The 18,514-nt window shown below is 37.8% G+C and overlaps 2 protein-coding genes across 6 annotated transcripts; one reads left to right on the top strand and one right to left on the bottom strand.

Moving 5' to 3' along the window:
- Positions 1–1,451: 1,451 nt before the first annotated feature.
- LOC125192312 (receptor-like protein kinase HSL1) lies at positions 1,452–4,840 on the top strand. Its single transcript, XM_048089849.1, has one exon. It carries the CDS (start codon positions 1,493–1,495, stop codon positions 4,592–4,594), a length of 3,102 nt encoding a protein of 1,033 aa, XP_047945806.1. The 5' UTR covers positions 1,452–1,492; the 3' UTR covers positions 4,595–4,840.
- A 356-nt stretch (positions 4,841–5,196) lies between these two features.
- Positions 5,197–8,115, bottom strand: LOC125192313. Of its 5 annotated transcripts, XM_048089850.1 has the most exons (6): positions 7,895–8,115; positions 7,702–7,751; positions 6,884–6,988; positions 6,476–6,709; positions 6,302–6,400; positions 5,197–6,034 (listed from the first exon to the last, which is right to left on the bottom strand). In XM_048089850.1, exons 3-6 carry the CDS (start codon positions 6,885–6,887, stop codon positions 5,298–5,300), a joined length of 1,074 nt encoding a protein of 357 aa, XP_047945807.1. In that variant the 5' UTR covers positions 6,888–6,988; positions 7,702–7,751; positions 7,895–8,115; the 3' UTR covers positions 5,197–5,297. The 5 variants fall into 5 exon arrangements, with proteins under 5 accessions (XP_047945807.1, XP_047945810.1, XP_047945808.1 ...); XM_048089853.1 differs by lacking the exon at positions 6,884–6,988; XM_048089851.1 differs by lacking the exon at positions 7,702–7,751.
- Between the last annotated feature and the right edge of the window lie 10,399 nt (positions 8,116–18,514).

Genomic DNA, 18,514 nt, shown 5'->3' with positions numbered 1-18,514 from the left:
AATCCAATTTTCTTTAGCATTCTTAAAAGTTAAAACTAGCGTCCAACATAAAATGGACTAAAAGTTGGGGACGTAGGGATTTAAAAAAAAAAGAAAACTACAAAATCCAAGCAGAATATCACCCAAATCTTGAACAATCTTTTCTTCAAGCTCGAATCTGTCTGACTGTGCCTCCCATGAGCAAATTTTCTTCCTAGGTTTTTATATAGTCCATAAGTGATATACACTGTATCCAATTATTTTTTTCATCCAACCTTTTTTATAGAGTAAATGCCAAAATTAGTCATGACTCATTTTATGATTTTAGTCCAACACTTTATCTTTTGAATTTTTGCATCCCGAACATTTCAACTCGGATCACAATTAGTCCTCCATAAAAAATTTCCGTTAATATTTAACGGTCAACGATTTTAATCACAATTTTGACCAAGTTAAGCATGTTAATTGTGATTACCAACTCCATAATTAAAACCTATTTTAAGGATATATCGTTTCTCATCTCAGTCGATCGGAGCTCCGGCGAGATCTCAGCCATGCCGCTGGTGGCTTCCGCGATTTACTTCCACAATCTTCGCGGCGATGTTCTCATCAATCGCCTCTACCGTGACGAAGTCGGTAGACTGAGGGGAAGGGGAAGAGCACCGACTGAAAATCGACCTCAAGCACCGCCTCACAATTCTGAGAGAATGTCGTAAGCAATAACAACAATCTTAAGCATAAATATATAGAAAGAGAAAATTGGAGGGGAGGAACGACCCGACCTTGTCGGTAGAGGCGATTGATGAGAACATCGCCGCGAAGATTGATGAAGTAAATCGTGGAAGCCGCCAGCGGCATGGCTGAGATCTCGCCGGAGCTCCGATCGACTGAGATGAGAAACGATATATCCTTAAAATAATTAAGGTTTTTAATTAGGGAGTTAGTAATCACAATTAACATGTTTAACTTGGTCAAAATTGTGATTAAAATCGCTAACTATAAAATATTAACGGAATTATTAATGGAGGACCAATTATGATCCTAGTTGAAATGTTCGGAATGCAAAAGGATAAAATTTAGGACCAAAATCATAAAATGAACATAAATCCAGCATCAATTTTGGCCTTTTACTCTTCTTTATATTTTTAAAAATTTGTAACTTACTTAAATGGGATTTCGAAGAAAGTATCAACTAATGTTTTTAATCAAAGATCCGTTTAAATTATTTAAACTAACAGAAAAGTTTACAATTCTGTCATTCTGTGCTCCGATATAAAAGTAAAATCATTTAGTAATACAAAAATTATACAACGATATAATGTGAAATAAATGAACAAATTTGCCAAATTTAAACTATTCATGCCCCACGTGGGCCACAATTGCAAGATTTAAATAATCAAAAATCCGCCATTTTCCACACTTTATCAAACCAATAAAATTTAATGATTTTTGAACAGAAAACCAAGCTTCATTTATAAAATTCCATTTGTCCAGAGTTGACCGACATCACTAGATGAATCAAAAACGTGTCATCTCCCTCCACTTCACCCACAGCCTCCGCCAATTGTCCAAAATGCCCTTCCTCCACCTCTTGCTCCTCCTCTCCTCCCTGCCCATTATCGTCATCTCACAACAATTCTCCACCGCCGATAGAGCCACGCTTCTCAACATCAAACAACAATGGGACGACCCGCAAAGCCTCAGCCACTGGAACTCCACGTCATCTCCCTGCAATTGGCCGGAAATCCAGTGCTCTGGCGGCGCCGTCACCGGAATCACCCTCAGTAGCTACAATCTCAATGGAACCATTCCGGAATCCATCTGCTCGCTCCGGAATCTAACGTTTCTCGATCTTTCCTACAATAATTTTTTGGAGGATTTTCCAGTGACAATTTCGAATTGCTCAAATCTTCAGCATCTTGACCTACAGCAGAATCTGTTTGAAGGAAAAATTCCGGCGGAAATCGGCCGGCTGAAACAGCTGCAATATCTAGACCTCAGCGGCAACAACATCGCCGGAGATATACCTCCGGAAATCGGTGAATTGGACGAGCTGATGACGCTCAATCTACACATGAATTTATTCAACGGTAGTTACCCTAAGGAGATTTCAAAATTGGCGAATCTCGTGAATCTCCGGCTGGCCTACAATAACCACTTGTTGCCGGCGGCAATACCGCCGGAGTTCGGGGATTTAACGAAGCTGGAGTATCTGTGGATGCCGGATGCGAATGTGATCGGCGCGCTGCCGCAGAGCTTCGCGAATTTGTCGAGCCTTCAGCATTTGGATTTGTCTATGAATGAAATTAGTGGAGAAATCCCGCGCGAATTGTTCATGCTCAGGAATTTGAGTGTGGTATATTTGTACAAGAACAATTTATCCGGCGTGATTCCTCAGGTGATCGAGTCCTTGGATTTGGTAGAGTATGATATCTCTATGAACAATCTGGTCGGTGAAATTCCTGAAGATTTCGGAAAATTGAAGAAATTGGAAGTTCTGAATCTGTATGCAAACCAGCTATCCGGTGAAATGCCGCAGAGTATTGGGGAAATTCCGAGTTTGAAGGAATTCAAAGTTTTTCGCAACAATTTGAGTGGGATTCTACCGCCGGCAATGGGGAATTACTCAAAGCTCGAATCATTCGAAGTTTCCGACAATCACTTCACCGGAACCCTACCGGAAAATTTATGCGCAGGGGAAACTCTGTTTGGTGTGGTGGCGTTCAACAACAATTTGACCGGAGAAATTCCGAAATCGCTCGGAAATTGTCCCCATCTTCGCACTCTACAGCTCTACAACAACCAATTTTCCGGCGAGATTCCGGCGGGTGTGTGGACAGGGCTCAACATGACCAGCATGATGCTGAGCGACAACATATTTTCCGGCGAACTTCCCCGCCGCATCGCGTGGAACATGACGCGATTGGAGCTCAGCAACAACAAATTCTCCGGCGTGATTCCGGCGGAGGCCTCGTCGTGGGCGAAGCTCATCGTGTTCAAAGCCAGCAACAACTCAATCACCGGGCCAATCCCGAAGGGCTTCACCGCCCTCCACGAGCTGACCACTCTCTCATTGGACGGAAACTCTCTCTCCGGCGAGCTCCCACCGGAGATCATCTCGTGGGCATCGCTCACCGCCTTGACTCTCGCCCGAAACCAACTCTCCGGCCCAATACCGCCTTCATTCGGCTCCCTCCCCGACCTCCTAGACTTGGACTTATCGGACAATCAGCTCTCCGGCGAAATCCCGCCGGAGCTCGGGCGGCTGAAGCTCACTTCCCTCAACCTCTCATCGAACCGACTCACCGGAAAAATCCCCGATGAATTCGACAACTTGGCTTATTCAAACAGTTTCCTTAACAATTCAAAGCTCTGCGCAAGAAATCCAATCTCAAATCTCCGTAGCTGCAGCTTCACTCATTTTCAAGAATCCAAGAAACTACCACACAAAATCCTCGCTGTGATTCTAGTGTTAGCAATAGTGCTTCTTCTGATCACCCTCGGCACTACCCGTTTTCTGGTGAGAGAATACCGGAGAAAGAAGCTTAACCGCGATCTCGCCACGTGGAAGCTCACTTCATTCCAGCGGCTCGATTTCACGGAAGCCAACATCCTCTCCCGCCTGCAGGAGAGTCGCATGATCGGCTCTGGCGGCTCAGGGAAGGTCTACAAGATTCCGGTGGACCGGGGGGCCCAGTGCGTGGCGGTCAAGAAAATCGGGAGCAACACGAAGGTCGACCGCCTCCTCGAGAAGGAGTTCCTATCGGAGGTTCATATACTAGGCTCGGTTCGACACTCGAACATAGTGAAGCTCTTGTGTTGCATCTCTAGTGAGGATTCGAGGCTTTTGGTGTATGAGTATATGGAGAATCATAGCTTGGATGGGTGGCTTCACGGCAACAAGAGAAAGGCAGGTGCAGCTGCGTTGGACTGGCCTGCACGGCTGAAGATCGCAATGGGCGCGGCTAACGGGCTGTGTTACATGCATCACGACTGTAGCCCTCCGATCATACATCGTGATGTCAAGTCGAGCAACATCTTGTTGGACTCGGAGTTTAACGCGAAGGTGGCGGATTTCGGGTTGGCGAAGAATTTGATGAAGCGCGGGGAGGAGCCCGACACGATGTCTGCCATCGCCGGGTCATTCGGCTATATCGCACCAGAGTATGCTTACACAAGAAAAGTGAATGAGAAGATTGATGTGTACAGCTTTGGTGTGGTGCTGCTGGAGCTGGTGACGGGCCGGGAGCCCAACCGCGGGGATGAGCACACGAGTTTGGCAGAGTGGGCGTGGAGGAGCTATGGGGAGGGGAAGCCGGTGGCGGACTTTCTCGACCGGGAGATAAAAGAGGGGGTATATTTGGAAGAGATGATCAGCGTATACAAGCTCGGGCTTATGTGCACCAGCCCGCTGCCCACAAGCAGGCCCTCCATGAAGGAGGTGGTGCAGATATTGCAGCGCTGCTGCCCCCTTGATGCCGATTACCGGAGGAAGGCGGGAAAGGAGTACGATGTTGCACCGCTCCTCGGTGCTGAAAAGTACATCGCTAGCTATAGGTGTGATTCGAAGAAGCTGATGGGGCAGAGTGACAGCAGCTTGATCACTCTTGTGTGAAGAGCAACAAGAGAGAGTGAAGAATGAGAAGAAAAATGGCTCCAAAATGCAACGTGGAATGTTAATTTGCGGTTTGTGAGTTCTAGTAGTATTTTTTTTTCTCAATATAGATGAAATTTTGGTGTGTTAGTCGTTAGGGTGAGAATACTATGTAAAATAGTTGCAAGAACTATGTATACAAAATTTACAAGAATCTATGTAAGTTTCGCAAAACTCTAAATTTTGAAAATTTGCTTATGGAATTCATTCCTAATAGAAGGTTGGCAGGTAACTTATGCGAAATATATGCGTGCGGCTAAAATGAAAAATTTCTATATAGAAATAATGGTAATGTGACAGATCACAGATCACAAGTATACGGGGGGAAATGAAACACAGTTATTTAAAAATGCTTCGCAGTCTCACTTAGCCGAGCCAGAGATAATTAATTGCACATTTGGACAATAACAGCACTTCTTACACATTGAAGATGCTGCATCTTCAATGTGTACGTTTGAAGGCAAACAATCACACTCAAAATCACGAAACTACTCGTTGACTCTAAATTTATGAACATCTCACTCTCCCTTCCAGATATGCACAAGAAGAATGAGGGGGAAACAAGTGCGAAAATGACGTTTCCAAAATTGAGAGCTTCAAGTTGGATAAGAGAGCAGAGAAAACAGGAAGCCACATTCAGAATGCACAAGAAAGCTAAATTCACCTACAAAATATTTGGAAGTTGAGAATCCAATCTGTTCTGCAACTCCTTGATCTTGATTGCAAGCTCCGAGTTATGCTCCTTGTAGCTGTGCAGCAAGTAGTCTTTTCCTTCATTCAATTCTTTCAACTCACTCACTTCCCTCCTCAACATTTCAACCCTTTCCCCATCTCTCCCTTTCTCTGGAGACTCCATATTGTTTTTGACTTCTAGGCATCCGTTTACATGGCCGTTCATTACTTCAGCTGGCCAAATGGGCACAGTAGGGAGTTTCTCACCTGAGTTGACATGTCCAACACAGTGATCTGCTATTGCCTTCCGTAGTCTCTGTACTTCCCGTTCTGATTCAAACAAATCCCTGTTTGAAGCATCTAGAAGAGACTGCAGGTGTGAAGAATGTGAAACCTGTGCAGCAAGAGAGGTTTGCACTTCTGCAATTTGATCTTGCATTTCTAGTATCATGTCATCTCTTCTCTTCAGCTGCTGCCTCAGCTTTTGTATGACCTCCCGCTTGCTGAAAATATCAGAACCAGATTCTGAGACACAAGGGGAGTCTGAGCTGTTTGATTGGTGGAAAGGTTTCTGGGGCAGCTCCAGGCGGTCAGGAGAAGACGACCACATCACCCCGTTTTCTTTATTGAAGTCCGAAGTGGGAACAGTCACCAGTGGAAGAGCCATTTCAGGTTCTGACATCATCTGTCCATTGGCGTGTGGTTTGATTTCCATAACATTCCTGGATCCTGTTTCATGGATGTCATTTAATTGCATGTTCACATTGGAACTACCAATAATATGCCAATTCGCTATGTCAAACACCTTACATAAATATGAATGGTGATCTACATCACTACTTCTATTAGGCTAAGTACTACTACCAAAAGACACATTTAACCATCCAACAAGTTTTCTCCAGCACAAGATAAATGAGGAAAAGCAATCTGAGGAGGTTCAGTTTTTGACTTAAATGATCTAAATAAGGCTTTTGACCAGGACAAAAATGTGATTACCTGAATAATGGTTGTAGCAAACATCTTGAGGAAAGCAAAAGGCATTTGAATGCATAGGGCAGCTTCCTGATTTCTTTCCGTTAGTAGATTTTCCATTAACTGCAAATACAGTAAACTCTAAGATAATATAACTAGAATCTTCTGGAATAAGTTGCAAGAACATGCATTGGACACCTTCTAAACTTGGACTACTGTTTTCCAGTTGTTTAGCATCAAGGACCTGTTTTAGCTTATATCCGAGGCGAACAGACAATGTACTAAGCAGTGCACTCCCTGCAATAAGGATCCAATTTGGTCCCTCCCCCTGAACATTTCTTGACCTCCGAGGTGCCTCAGTGGATCTTGGCTTCATTGCTAAAGCTATAGAAGTGCAGACCAAAAGCTTCTCTGGCATGTACACAAACCCTCCTTTTGAAACATGAAAATGCAACAATTACTACAGGCAAAAAATAATTTATCACTTGTTTAGGCAAATGCTGTGTTTTTCGAAAGACATGGCCTTTTACACTACAATACATCTATAAAAATATGGAATGTCACTCTCAAACACCAAAAGATGAAAGTCTATGTCTGCATGCATACTCATATAATGGTTGGCAGTCAATTATGTTAGCACTGAACAAGATCTGTAATTCTGTATGTGCTTCTCTTGTTTTAGTCCACATGTCACTTGACTATCCAAGAATCCTGATGAACAAAGATATAACCTTACATCAGGTACTAACATGTTGCTTTCTTTCATAAAAAAACATGTCTCCACAGTTCATGCCAAGAACTATTCTAGAATCCCTACCGTGTATATGCTACTCTGACTTTTCTTCCAAGCGAAAGGAATGAACTCAATCTTTGTCTAATCCAAGAAATCTCAATTCCCTTAGGCTACTATCATAGAAGCACAAATTGCGAGTGGTCGGGCCTTAAGCCATAAAACGCAAACTATAAGTGTTCCACTCTATAATTACCTAGTTGATTCCATGATTAAAACTGATTACACAAGCTATAAAATCAACATAAAAGAAGCTTCCCAACAGAACAATCCATCAAAGATTATCAGAAATGTGGGAGATAAAACACTATTTCCTTTATTTTTTGTGTTCATGGGAACCCGCAGCCACTACCTTCGGTTAGCACTGTGATTTCTCTTTATATGTTTATAATTAGAAAGACAAAGGAACGCCCGATTCAGGTCTGTACACTCTCTGTTCTTAGCTGTTTCAGCAATGGCATGCATCTATAGACACATTTTGCTAAAAAAATCCTACAAATAACAACGAGAACACATTGACTCTCCAAGCCGTACACAACAACTGCGAAACTATCAACTATCATATCAAAATTCGTCCAGATTTATGAAATCGAATTAACCACACCATTAGCCACAGGTAATTTATAAACCCTACCACTGCTTCATCTAATCTCAACTGCGTCCTTCTATTCGGAGCTCCACCAGCTAATATGCACAGAGATACATAAATTAAACGCAGTGAATAACCCCCGACAAAAGCAAGCGCGGGAAAAAAGTAGAAAAATTTACAACCAAAATCACACGCGTTGAGAAAATTTGAAACCATAGCAGCTAGAAATAGAAAGTACCACAGATTCCGCCAAGCTCGCAAAGAGTCTCAGACGATTGTCATTTCAATCAGCTCAGTTTCCGATTTATTGTGAAATTGGCACCAAGATGGAGACGGAGTCCGGAGTAAGAGTAGGTAGAGAATCACGGTGGCGCTGAGACAACGACGGCGGCGGCGGTAGAGAGACCGACTGACGGGGAAAATGGGGAAAGCCAGAGAAGGTGAAAAATGGGAGCTAGGGCTTTTCTAAATAGTATAAATCCTAATTCACATGTAGTTTTTTTTTGCTAAATATAGTAAATATTCCTATACAACTGGATGAATGAATTTTACAAATCTGATTTGTGTAGTAAATAAAAAGAATTAAATATTACTGTATGAATCTTCATAATATTCTTAAAATATATCCATGTATATTACGGCCGTGTATTAACAACAGAAATACTTTAATATTTATCATTAAAATTTTTAAATAAATAAACATTATATTTTTTTACATAAGATAGAGCACACATTTTGGAAGCATTCATAATTTTCATTCTCACGATCCAATCGCATAAAAATAAATTACGTATACTTACTAGGAGCATGGTGTATAATAGATTCCCCAGTTTCGAAGAAAAAAACAGGAGAAATTTCAGGTCACCAAAGACGCAGACAAAATCGAGGATGGAAATTAAAATAAAAAATTAGATAAGCAAATTATACGAGAAAATTTTGTTTGCCTGTTACAAAAGCTAAATATATTAGAATTCTCATAATAAATAAATTAAATTTTATTACATACCAAAAGATTCATACAAAAGATATGGAGCAATCAAAACAACAAATTAAAAAGAAATGATGAATACTAGGTTCTCAGGCATCCCAAGTTTCCAAACTTGGATAATTCTGTAGAAGATGCCGTTGTAATCTTTTCTTACAGTCCAAGTAAAATATTGTAAGATCAGGAAAGAATTAATAAGATGAATAGAGCGGTGACATGAACCGATACAAGGATATGGCAACAATAAGGTGAATGGATTTTGTTTTGGTGTTGGGAGTGATCACAGTCTCCCCGCGATGCAGCCTCGATCTCAACATGCCCATTCATGGTTGCAATATGAAGCGTGTTCATATCATGTCTGTCTCGCCACCAGCAAGCCTAGGGGGCTAATGGTAACAGCTTTTGGCATATCCCGATGTACCCTTCTTGAGAGCCTCTTCAACAATGGTCGTTTGTCCGTGCATTGCTGCTACGAGCGAAGATTTCTTGAACATGGAAATGGGACTCCATGAACAAGATATTGATCTTGTTGGAGTAATTGTTGAAGTGTTGCAACATAGATCTCCCATTGTTGCAGCATTATATAGTGTCTTTTCTACATCTTCTCCAACCATTCTCTTATGTTTTTAAACAAATTAAGAGCTAATACAAGGTGAAATTAAGACAAGACGGAACGTTAATTATGTAAATTGGTTTAAACATATAGAATCAACTTAACAAGAAAGTATATGCCAATACTTTTGTTTGAGCCATGAGGTGAAGTGTATTCCAATATTGATATGGCAATTAATTCTTTTCTTCAAGACAAAGAAAAAGAATTAAAAGCTGCATTTACTAATAACTAGTGTCAAATTAGAAACTGTGAATTCTCATTTATGAAATTAGAAACAATATTACTATATCTATATCAAGTTCTAAACTCCGCATTTATGAAGTGAGAAATTTCTTATACTTTTTCTCAATTTAATCATGTCCTTCATTTTTTCATTGATTTATTCTCTATTCATTTATCTATTTTATTATATCTTCACGTTAACTAACTAGACATCATTTAGAATAGATAAAAAGAAGGAAATTTCAAGGAGTCGATAACAAACGATGTTGAAAGATATATATTGAACTTGTACAATGCATTAAACTATGGAGTGCACGGAGAGGAAATTCTTGATAAAGCATTAGAATTTTAGTCTTCTCACCTCGAGTGTTCAATCATTAACATGAGTGATAATTCTCTTTCGACATGAGTTAGGGAAGCTCCGAATGTCCCGATTTCAAAGACTCTTAACGGAGGAGCAAGAAAGTTCAATTCTATGTAGAAAGAAACGACTCATGCAACTAAAAAACTACTACTAGATTTTACGATATTGGACTTCAATCTTGTGCCGAAGATGGATACCATGCATTTTCGTCGTTTTTTTATGATAAATCTGCTAGGGGTGTCGAAACGGGTAGCGGGTAACGAGTAATCCCGAACCCGACCCGATACCCGCGGGGTATCGGGTACGGGGTCGGGTATAATTATTTTGGCTTTTGCGGGTATCGGGATACCCGATACCCGACCGGGTAATCCCGATAGTCCCGAAATACCCGATATGTATATTAATATTTTCTAATTTTTTATTTTTAATTTTAATACTTACTGATTGGGATGACTCAAAAGTCATAATATAATTTTTTATTAAGCGTATTTTTAAATTTTTAACTTGTGATTAAGGTTAAGTATTTTTATCTTTTTCCGCCTTATTCTCTTCTCCCACTCTACGATTCAACTCCAGTCTCCTCCACCAGCGGCTTGCAGCTGATCGTATGATTATTTAATCTTCTAAGTTCTTATTCATTCTAGAATTTTGATGTGAAACTGTAATAATATGAAAGGTTCAAAATTTAGAAATAGATGAAGACAAATCACATGGCTTCATCTCAATTCTCAATAAAATTAAATTAATAAAAATAAAGTTTCAAGTTAGCAAGTACTCCCTCCATCCGTGAATAAGAGTCCCGTTTTTCCATTTTAGTCCGTCCGCGAATAAGAGTCCCGGTTCACTTTTACCATAAATGGTAATAGGGTCCCACCTTCCACTAACTCATTTCACTCACATTTCATTTAAAACTAATATATACAAGTGGGACCCCTATTCTACTAACTTTTTTCCACTCACTTTTCTTAACATTTCTTAAAACCCGTGCCGCCCATGAATGGGACTCCTAATGGTGGACGGAGGGAGTACTACTTAAAAAAAAAATCATCCAAAAATATCATACTCCATATAACAGTTCATGTGAAATCATATATAAGAGTAGAAGTGTGCAAACAATTTGCAAATAATTACAAAAGGTTTGAAAAAAAAAATATGTTTTGGGTCGGGTACCCGCAGTGTCGGGTGCGGGATACCCGACTCAGGTATCGGGTAATACCCGATTCACTGCGGGACGGGTATCGGGATTAACATTTTGGCCGAAATCGGGTGCGGATACCCGCGGATACCCGTTTCGACACCCCTAAAATCTGCAGTCAAAGAGAATGCACTACTAAATTGATAGAATTATTGTTGTAGGTGGTGGAAGGAATTGGACTTTGCAAATAAACTTCCCTTTGCTAGAGATAGACTTGTGGAATGCTATTTTTGGATTGTGGGTGTTTACTTTGAGCCAAGCTATGCAATTGCAAGAAAGCTACTGACCAAAGTCATTTATATGGCTTCTGGCTTCTGTCCTTGACGACATTTACAACGTTCAACTTGTGCTGAGTGTTTTCAGTGCCAAACGACACGAAGAAACTAGAACACGAGAGCTACGCAAGAAATGGATAATGAGATAAATAATTAGAGGATGGCCTAATAGAAATTAGAGATCAATATAGTGACAATATTAATATCGAAATAATTAAAGAATAGATTTATAACACAGACATAATATTAAAATTGATTTTACTAATACTCCTATTATATTTATGTCAAAGAATTATTTTTTATTCTAGTTTTTTATCATTGAAATTGAATTTTTTTTAATACTATTATATTTAAGGGATGTTTTAAATAATTCATATTCTTAAATAAAATTATCATTTATATATATTACAACTGTAAGATTATAATGTTAGAAAATCCAAAAGAAAATTACTTAAATTAGCCATCACTCCACTTCTCATATGTTGCAGCCATCTCTCCACGTTTATTCCTCTCCAAATTTTATGTAAATAGGACTCCTCTCTCTCAGTTGAGCGAGAGATGGGCGCTTCCATTCCACTCCTCAAGATTCCTCATTTATTACTACTATGAAATTATCAATATGTTATCAATATCAAATTATCTCTCCTATCTCTGCACCGCTCCACCTCCTTTTATTTTTGTCAATTTGAGAAAGAAACTCATCTTCATAATCTCTCTCCACCATTCTTTCATAAAATTGAACTTCAACATTATTTTATCCGACGATTGTTGAATGCATAATTTCCAAGTAGTTTAGGTTTTTTAATGATCAAACGGATGTCTTGAATAAAGATAAGGGTTTAGGGTATTTGGGTAAAAGAATAGGTTAATATGATGGTATTTGTGTAATAACCTAAGTTTGTCTAGTTTTAAAATTGTTCAGGATTTTAGGTGGTTTTATTTTGTGTGTTAGACCATCTCCAATTATACACCAAAACTCATTTTTGGTGTAGATAATTTCTCCAATCATACATCAAACTCAAACTCATTTTTGGGGTTTTCAATGGGATAAACCAAATATGGTGTTTACTCCAAAATTTTGTTAGCCAAATACTCAAAAATGGTGTAAACTTAAATATGGTGTAAATGGTTGGAGTAAAATTACTTTTTGGTGTGCGTATACTAAAAAATGAGTTTGAGTTTGGTGTAAATGGTTGGAAATGGCCTTAGGTGGAAAGAAAAAATATACTCCCTCCGTTCCATAGTAATGGAGGCAAAACTTTTTGGCACGGAGATTAAGAAAAAATGTGTTAGGTGAGTTAAGTAAAGAGAGAATAAAGTGAAAAATGAAAAAGGTGGAGAGATGAAGATAGAAAAAAGTAAGAGAGAGTAAAGTATGTAAGGAAAAATGTGTTGACTTTTACTAAAAAGGAAATGACTCTATTACTATGGAACAGACAGAAATAGAAAAACGCCCCTATTACTATAGAACGGAGGGAGTAATATTTATATTATTAATTATAAGAGAGAATTTGTACTAAATATGGAAATGTGACATCTTTAATGGGACAAACTAAAAAGAAAAATGAGACATCTTTTATAGGACGGAGGGAGTAGTACAAAAATGGATGAGAAAAATATAGTACTCCCTCCGTCCGCGAATAGGAGTCCCGGTTGGCTATTTTCATCCGTCCGCCATTAGGAGTCCCGGTTAGACCATTTATTTTGGGAGTATAAAAAATGACCACACTATTCCCTTAATTTAGAAGCTGCAATTAATTTTAATCCACTTTGATTGCAATTTCTCACACTCTCTCTTAATGTTAGATTTCATTATTCCAAAGAATAAAGTAAATAATAATATAAATGGATCCCACATTCCACTATCACACACTTTAATTATTACACTCAAACTTTTCTTAAAACCCGCACCCAACTCAACCGGGACTCCTATTCGCGGACGGAGGGAGTAGTAAATAATAAGATACACTCCCTACGTCCACAAATAATAGTCTTATTTATGGATAACACGAATTTAAATAAGAATTTTGGTAAAGTAAGAAAGAAGGAGAAAAAATAGATAAAGTAAGATTTATATGTAGAAAAAGTAGCTAAAATATGGGAGAGAAGAGAAAAAGTGGATAAAGTATAACAGTGAAAGTTTTCATTTTTGGAAATGATTCAAAAATAAAAATGAAAATATTTTACGTGCACATGCATATGTATATTAAAATGCATTAGGAGAAAATTAAATATACTAAAAATGCAGTATCGAAGCATGATCTTGGCTTGAAAAACGTGTTTAAATGAAGAAGAGGGCGAGAGGCAATCCAAGACGAGGCGGAGAATCAACGGTATCTTACACCGTTCGACGTCGATGACGTGGCACCTTTCGATTTGCTTGTGGTAGATGAGCTTATCCCATCACCATTTTTCTCATTCTCTTTTCTAGCAATATTGTCTACTATTATTAGTGATTCGAAATCGTCGTACACATAAACTTTTAGTGATTCGAAATCATACACATAAAAGTTAAAAACTAAAGCTTACGCACTCCTTTCACGAGAAAAAATAGTTTTCTTTATCTATGTTAGTCTCTTCTCTACCATAAAAATTCTTCACTTTTATTTCAAATAATTTTTTTTGTTACGTGGTGAGCCCATTCTATACTAAAAATATTTTAATTATTTTTTCTTTTAATTTTTTTTTATTTTATCAATTTTGTATTAAAACTCATCTTGTCCCCAAAATTCCTATTTTATAGCTAGGACAATAGGAGTAACTATAATTCATTAAATTAATGTACTATTCTTTTCATCTTGTCATAAACGAAATATTTCTTTTGGACATACGCCTTTGTAAAATGATATTTTGAGAGTAATGTGAATAGAGAATGAAATAGAAAAATAAAATAAAATAAGAAAGAGTAACTATATTAATATTTTACTAGAAGAAAAATTACTTAATTTAGATTAGATGTCAAAGAAAATATATTTCACTTATAATGAGACAAAGGAAGTAGTACTAATTAGAGCATCCGCAATGGGGCGGAGGATGCGGCGGACGATGCATCCTCCACCCCTTAGTCCACCACTGCAGCACCACGGACTATGCATATTTTATCCTCTACGCCCTATGCATCGTCCGCGGACTATGACATGGAGGATGCATCCTCCGGCCTATCCTCCGCCCCTTAGTCTGCCATTGCAGGGATTGCGAACTATATGGCGGAGGATGCACACATTTTTATTTTTATATTTATTTTAAATTTTTTTGTATTTTCTTCTATATATATCACCAATTTTTTTACTTCATTTCACACCTTTCACTCCACTCTCTTCCTCATCTCAATTTCTCTCTAAATTCAATAATGAATTCCGACAATTTTTCATTTTTGCAAGTACAAAAAATAAAAAATAAATATTGACAATAGGATTTGCCTTTAATTTATAGTGTTTTTATATTTATTCTTGCTAATTGATATGTTTGCAAACATAAAAAATAAATATTGTAGTGTTTAAATATTCAAATAATAAATAAAATACTTAGGGCGGGGCTTAGGGCGAGCTATAGTCCGCTCCATTGCAGATGGAAGGGGCGGAGGATAAAATGATGATGTGGCAGCGCATAGGGCGGGGCTTAAGGCGTCGCATCCTCCGCCTCATTGTGGATGCCCTTAATTATATTTTCATAAAGCACTAGTCCTCGTTACATGTTCATATTTTCTTATTTGGACAGTCTCCAATAAATATCTCATTTCATTTTACTATTTTAAGTAAGTGGATCCATATTCCACTAATTAATCCATTCTATTTATAGTTACTCCTATTACTTTATCTGTCCATCATAAGCAAATCACTTGACTTGTTGGAGTGTCCCATCATAAGTGAATTATTTTCCTTTTTAGTAGAACATTTAACATTTATCTCTCTTACTTTATTCCTTTTTTATTCGTCTAGCTACTTTCTCTCTTTATCCATCTATTTCATCTAACCAAAGAAACGCTTCGCTTGTGGTGAGACTCATAAAAGTTGCGTATATATTCCACAATCTTTTTCCACTTACTTTTCTTCACAATGTTAAATAAATTCTTAAAACTCGCATTCAATTAAATATCTTATTGGATACCAACGAGAGTATTTGTAACATCCCGAATTTCCGAACCCTAATTTTAGAGCCCTAGAATTTATTATTGATGACGTGGAAGATGTGAATTATTTGATAAGTGAATTTATTGCATGAGTTTCTTTGACCGGGAAGTTTGAAAAGTCAAATTTGTTGACTATGTGAGGTGGCATGTGATTTATTAAATTATGAGATGAATTAATTGTTTAAGGGTGAGTGAGAATATTAGAGAAAATTTCCATAAATACTAGCCACTCAATTCTTGAGATTTTCGACCCCCTTGACGTTTGAAGAAGAAATTCTATTTTTCCGGATTTAATTTAATTCTTGGGATATTTATCCAAATTAAATCCAAGACCCAATTATTCCTTATTTTAATGGAGAAATCGACACCCCCTTATTTAATAGTGATTTTCGAAAATCACCATGTTGGGAAGGAAATAATATTTTGCTTATTTTATTGATTCCTTATTTGATTTCCTTCCATACCTAGAATTTAAATATTCTACCAAATCTTTCCATACCTCAAGAGATCTTGCCATATCTTATTTTAGTTAATAGTCAAAAAATCCATTCCTTATTTAAAACCCAAAGTACACGCCTATTTCTTTTTCCCATTGGGAGGATTCTTTACTTTATTTTATTTTTTTGCTCCGTGATATTTTATTCTACTCCGTAAAATATACCAAAACAAAATCTTGGCTAATTGAGAGCCATATATTTCGAAAATTACATGCCTTGATACCCTAGTCTATTTTTGTTAATTCTTCTTTTTTGCTCCGTGATATTTTATTCTACTCCGTAAAATATACCAAAACAAAATCTTGGCTAATTGGGAGCCATATATTTCGAAAATTACATGCCTTGATACCCTAGTCTATTTTTGTTAATTCTTCTTCCCTACTTCACAATATTTATTTATTTAATTGTGGAGAATAAAATCTTACCAAATATTCTATCCTAATTACCTAAAGATCTTGTTGAGCACTATAAATAAGAGGACTCCTAAACCCTAGCCCCCATATTTTCGTCCCCCCCCCCTCCCCCTCAACTCTCTCTCAATTTTCTTCTACTTTACTCCATTAATCTTGCATCCCTTGAGAAGAAATTGAAGTTTGATCCAAGAATTCTTGAAGAACCAAGTCTTTACTTACTTTCTACCGATCGTTTTTCTCAAAAAGGTATTCTTATAATTATCTTCTTCTTCTACTTGATTCATCTTCTTTCTAACCGACTAATCGGTACTCTTGAACCCTCATGCATATTAATTAAGCGAGAGTGGGATAAAAAGGACATAGAAAATATGTATGCATGTGGTGTGTGTGTTATGCGTGTGTGTTATGTGTGTGTGTGTGTCGAATATGTGTGTGTGTGTTGTGTGTTGGTGAAATACTCATGCACGATATATATTAATGCTAGATCTAGATTTATTATGCGAACGAAATATATATATATATAGAACATGTTTATGTTTGACCATATTAAGTTAAGTCATTAGGAAAAGGGAAAAAAACGTCGAGGCATGCATGAATTAGACTTTGAGTTGTGATTTTTATATGTGCCTATGTGCTTTTTAAAAGGTGAAACCTCGGTTGCAAAGTCAGATAAAGGAAAAGGGAAACTTACTTGAAATCTAAGCAGTCGAGGTGGGCTTTATTCTTAAACTCTTTTATTTCTTGCAAAATATTGATTGGTGTTATAAGGGTGGTTTAACTGTTATGCCATGCCTATGTCTGTTTTATTGTGATATTGTGTGCCTGATGCCTAGTTTGTGAGTTCGCTCCATTGGGCTATATGGCTATGGATATGTTTATACGAATTCGGGTCTGAGTATGGGCCGCAAACCCTACCAGGCTGTGTACACGAGGGGATCGGGAGCCGTCCTTGCTAGTCGGCCGGTCTCGTGGGCGAAAAGTGTGGCCACACTTTCGTCGCACCATGGATATGATTGAGATTGTGGAATTTGATGAGAAAATGGGAGATATTTGATTGGCCAATCTATGAAAATATTTTGTGATACTCGATGATATTTTTGTTTTGATTAAATGTAAAACTCGAGTACACTTGGTAAGGGTGGCATAACTTATAAAATGTTTTGGCAACGAGCTCACTAAGTATTTCAAAATACTCAGCCCTGCATGTGTTTTCCTTATGTCCAGGTTGAATGGCGACGAGCGGTGGCGGGTGTTGACCTCATTAATTAATTAAGACGGTTGTTCTGAACACTGAGTGTAGTCGTGTCTCCATACATGGCTCCACTACTCTTGGTCTTTTCCGTTGAATTCTTGACACATTCTAGTACTCTTTGATTACTTTGAGTTTGCCCCTTTTGAGTTAGAAGTTTGAGACTTGTTGTGGTTCTGTTGACTCATGTTGAACCCCTTCTGATTTCGATCACGTTTTATGATATTTATCCTTCATTTATTCCTCTTGACTAAATCGTTGACTTAGGGCTTGTTAGTTCGTTTAATGCCTTAGTCGAACCTCTTTTATTGAAACCCTAGGCTTTATTCTCAGTGCTTTGAAGTCCGTTTTGGTAGCAGCCCCCGTATTTATTGTACCATAGAATTCCGGGCTGTTACAGTATTGGTTTGAGTGGTTCTCACTTCTCATACAAGAAACCACCTCTTGACAAAACATTTTACAACAATATTAATTTTATGACAAACGTAAGAAATATGTTATTGGATACCAAAGAGATTACTGGTTTGAGTGGTTCTCACTTCTCATACAAGAAACCACCTCTTGACAAAACGTTTTACAACAATATTAATTTTATGACAAAATACGATATATTCTATTGGATACCAAAGAGAGTATTGATTTGAGTGGTTCTCACTTCTCATACAAGAAACCACTTCTTGACAAAACGTTTAACAACAATATTAATTTTATGACAAAATACGAGAAATTTTATTGGATACCAAAGAGAGTATTGGTTTGAGTGATTCTCACTTCTCATACAAGAAACCACCTCTTGACAAAATGTTTTACAACAATATTAATTTTATGACAAATGTACGAACCACTAAAGATTTCTCTATATAAAGGTCGTCTAAAAAGCCCCATTTATTCAAATCTGTTGCCTCAAAATAATAAG

This window comes from Salvia hispanica, chromosome 6 (assembly GCF_023119035.1).
Source record: "Salvia hispanica cultivar TCC Black 2014 chromosome 6, UniMelb_Shisp_WGS_1.0, whole genome shotgun sequence".
NCBI lineage: Eukaryota > Viridiplantae > Streptophyta > Magnoliopsida > Lamiales > Lamiaceae > Salvia > Salvia hispanica.
The sequence above is the reverse complement of the archived record's forward strand: the minus strand, read 5'-3'. Positions and strand labels throughout refer to the sequence as shown.

Excerpts from the sequence above, each read along its gene's own strand:
- LOC125192312 (XM_048089849.1), top strand. The coding sequence starts at position 1,493 with ATGAATCAAAAACGTGTCATCTCCCTCCACTTCACCCACAGCCTCCGC.
- LOC125192313 (XM_048089850.1), bottom strand. Across the intron at positions 6,401-6,475 it reads CAGTAGTCCAAGTTTAGAAG|TTAATGGAAAATCTACTAAC; the intron begins GTGTCCAATGCA and ends CTGTATTTGCAG. Across the intron at positions 6,035-6,301 it reads TTGCTACAACCATTATTCAG|GATCCAGGAATGTTATGGAA; the intron begins GTAATCACATTT and ends TCCATGAAACAG.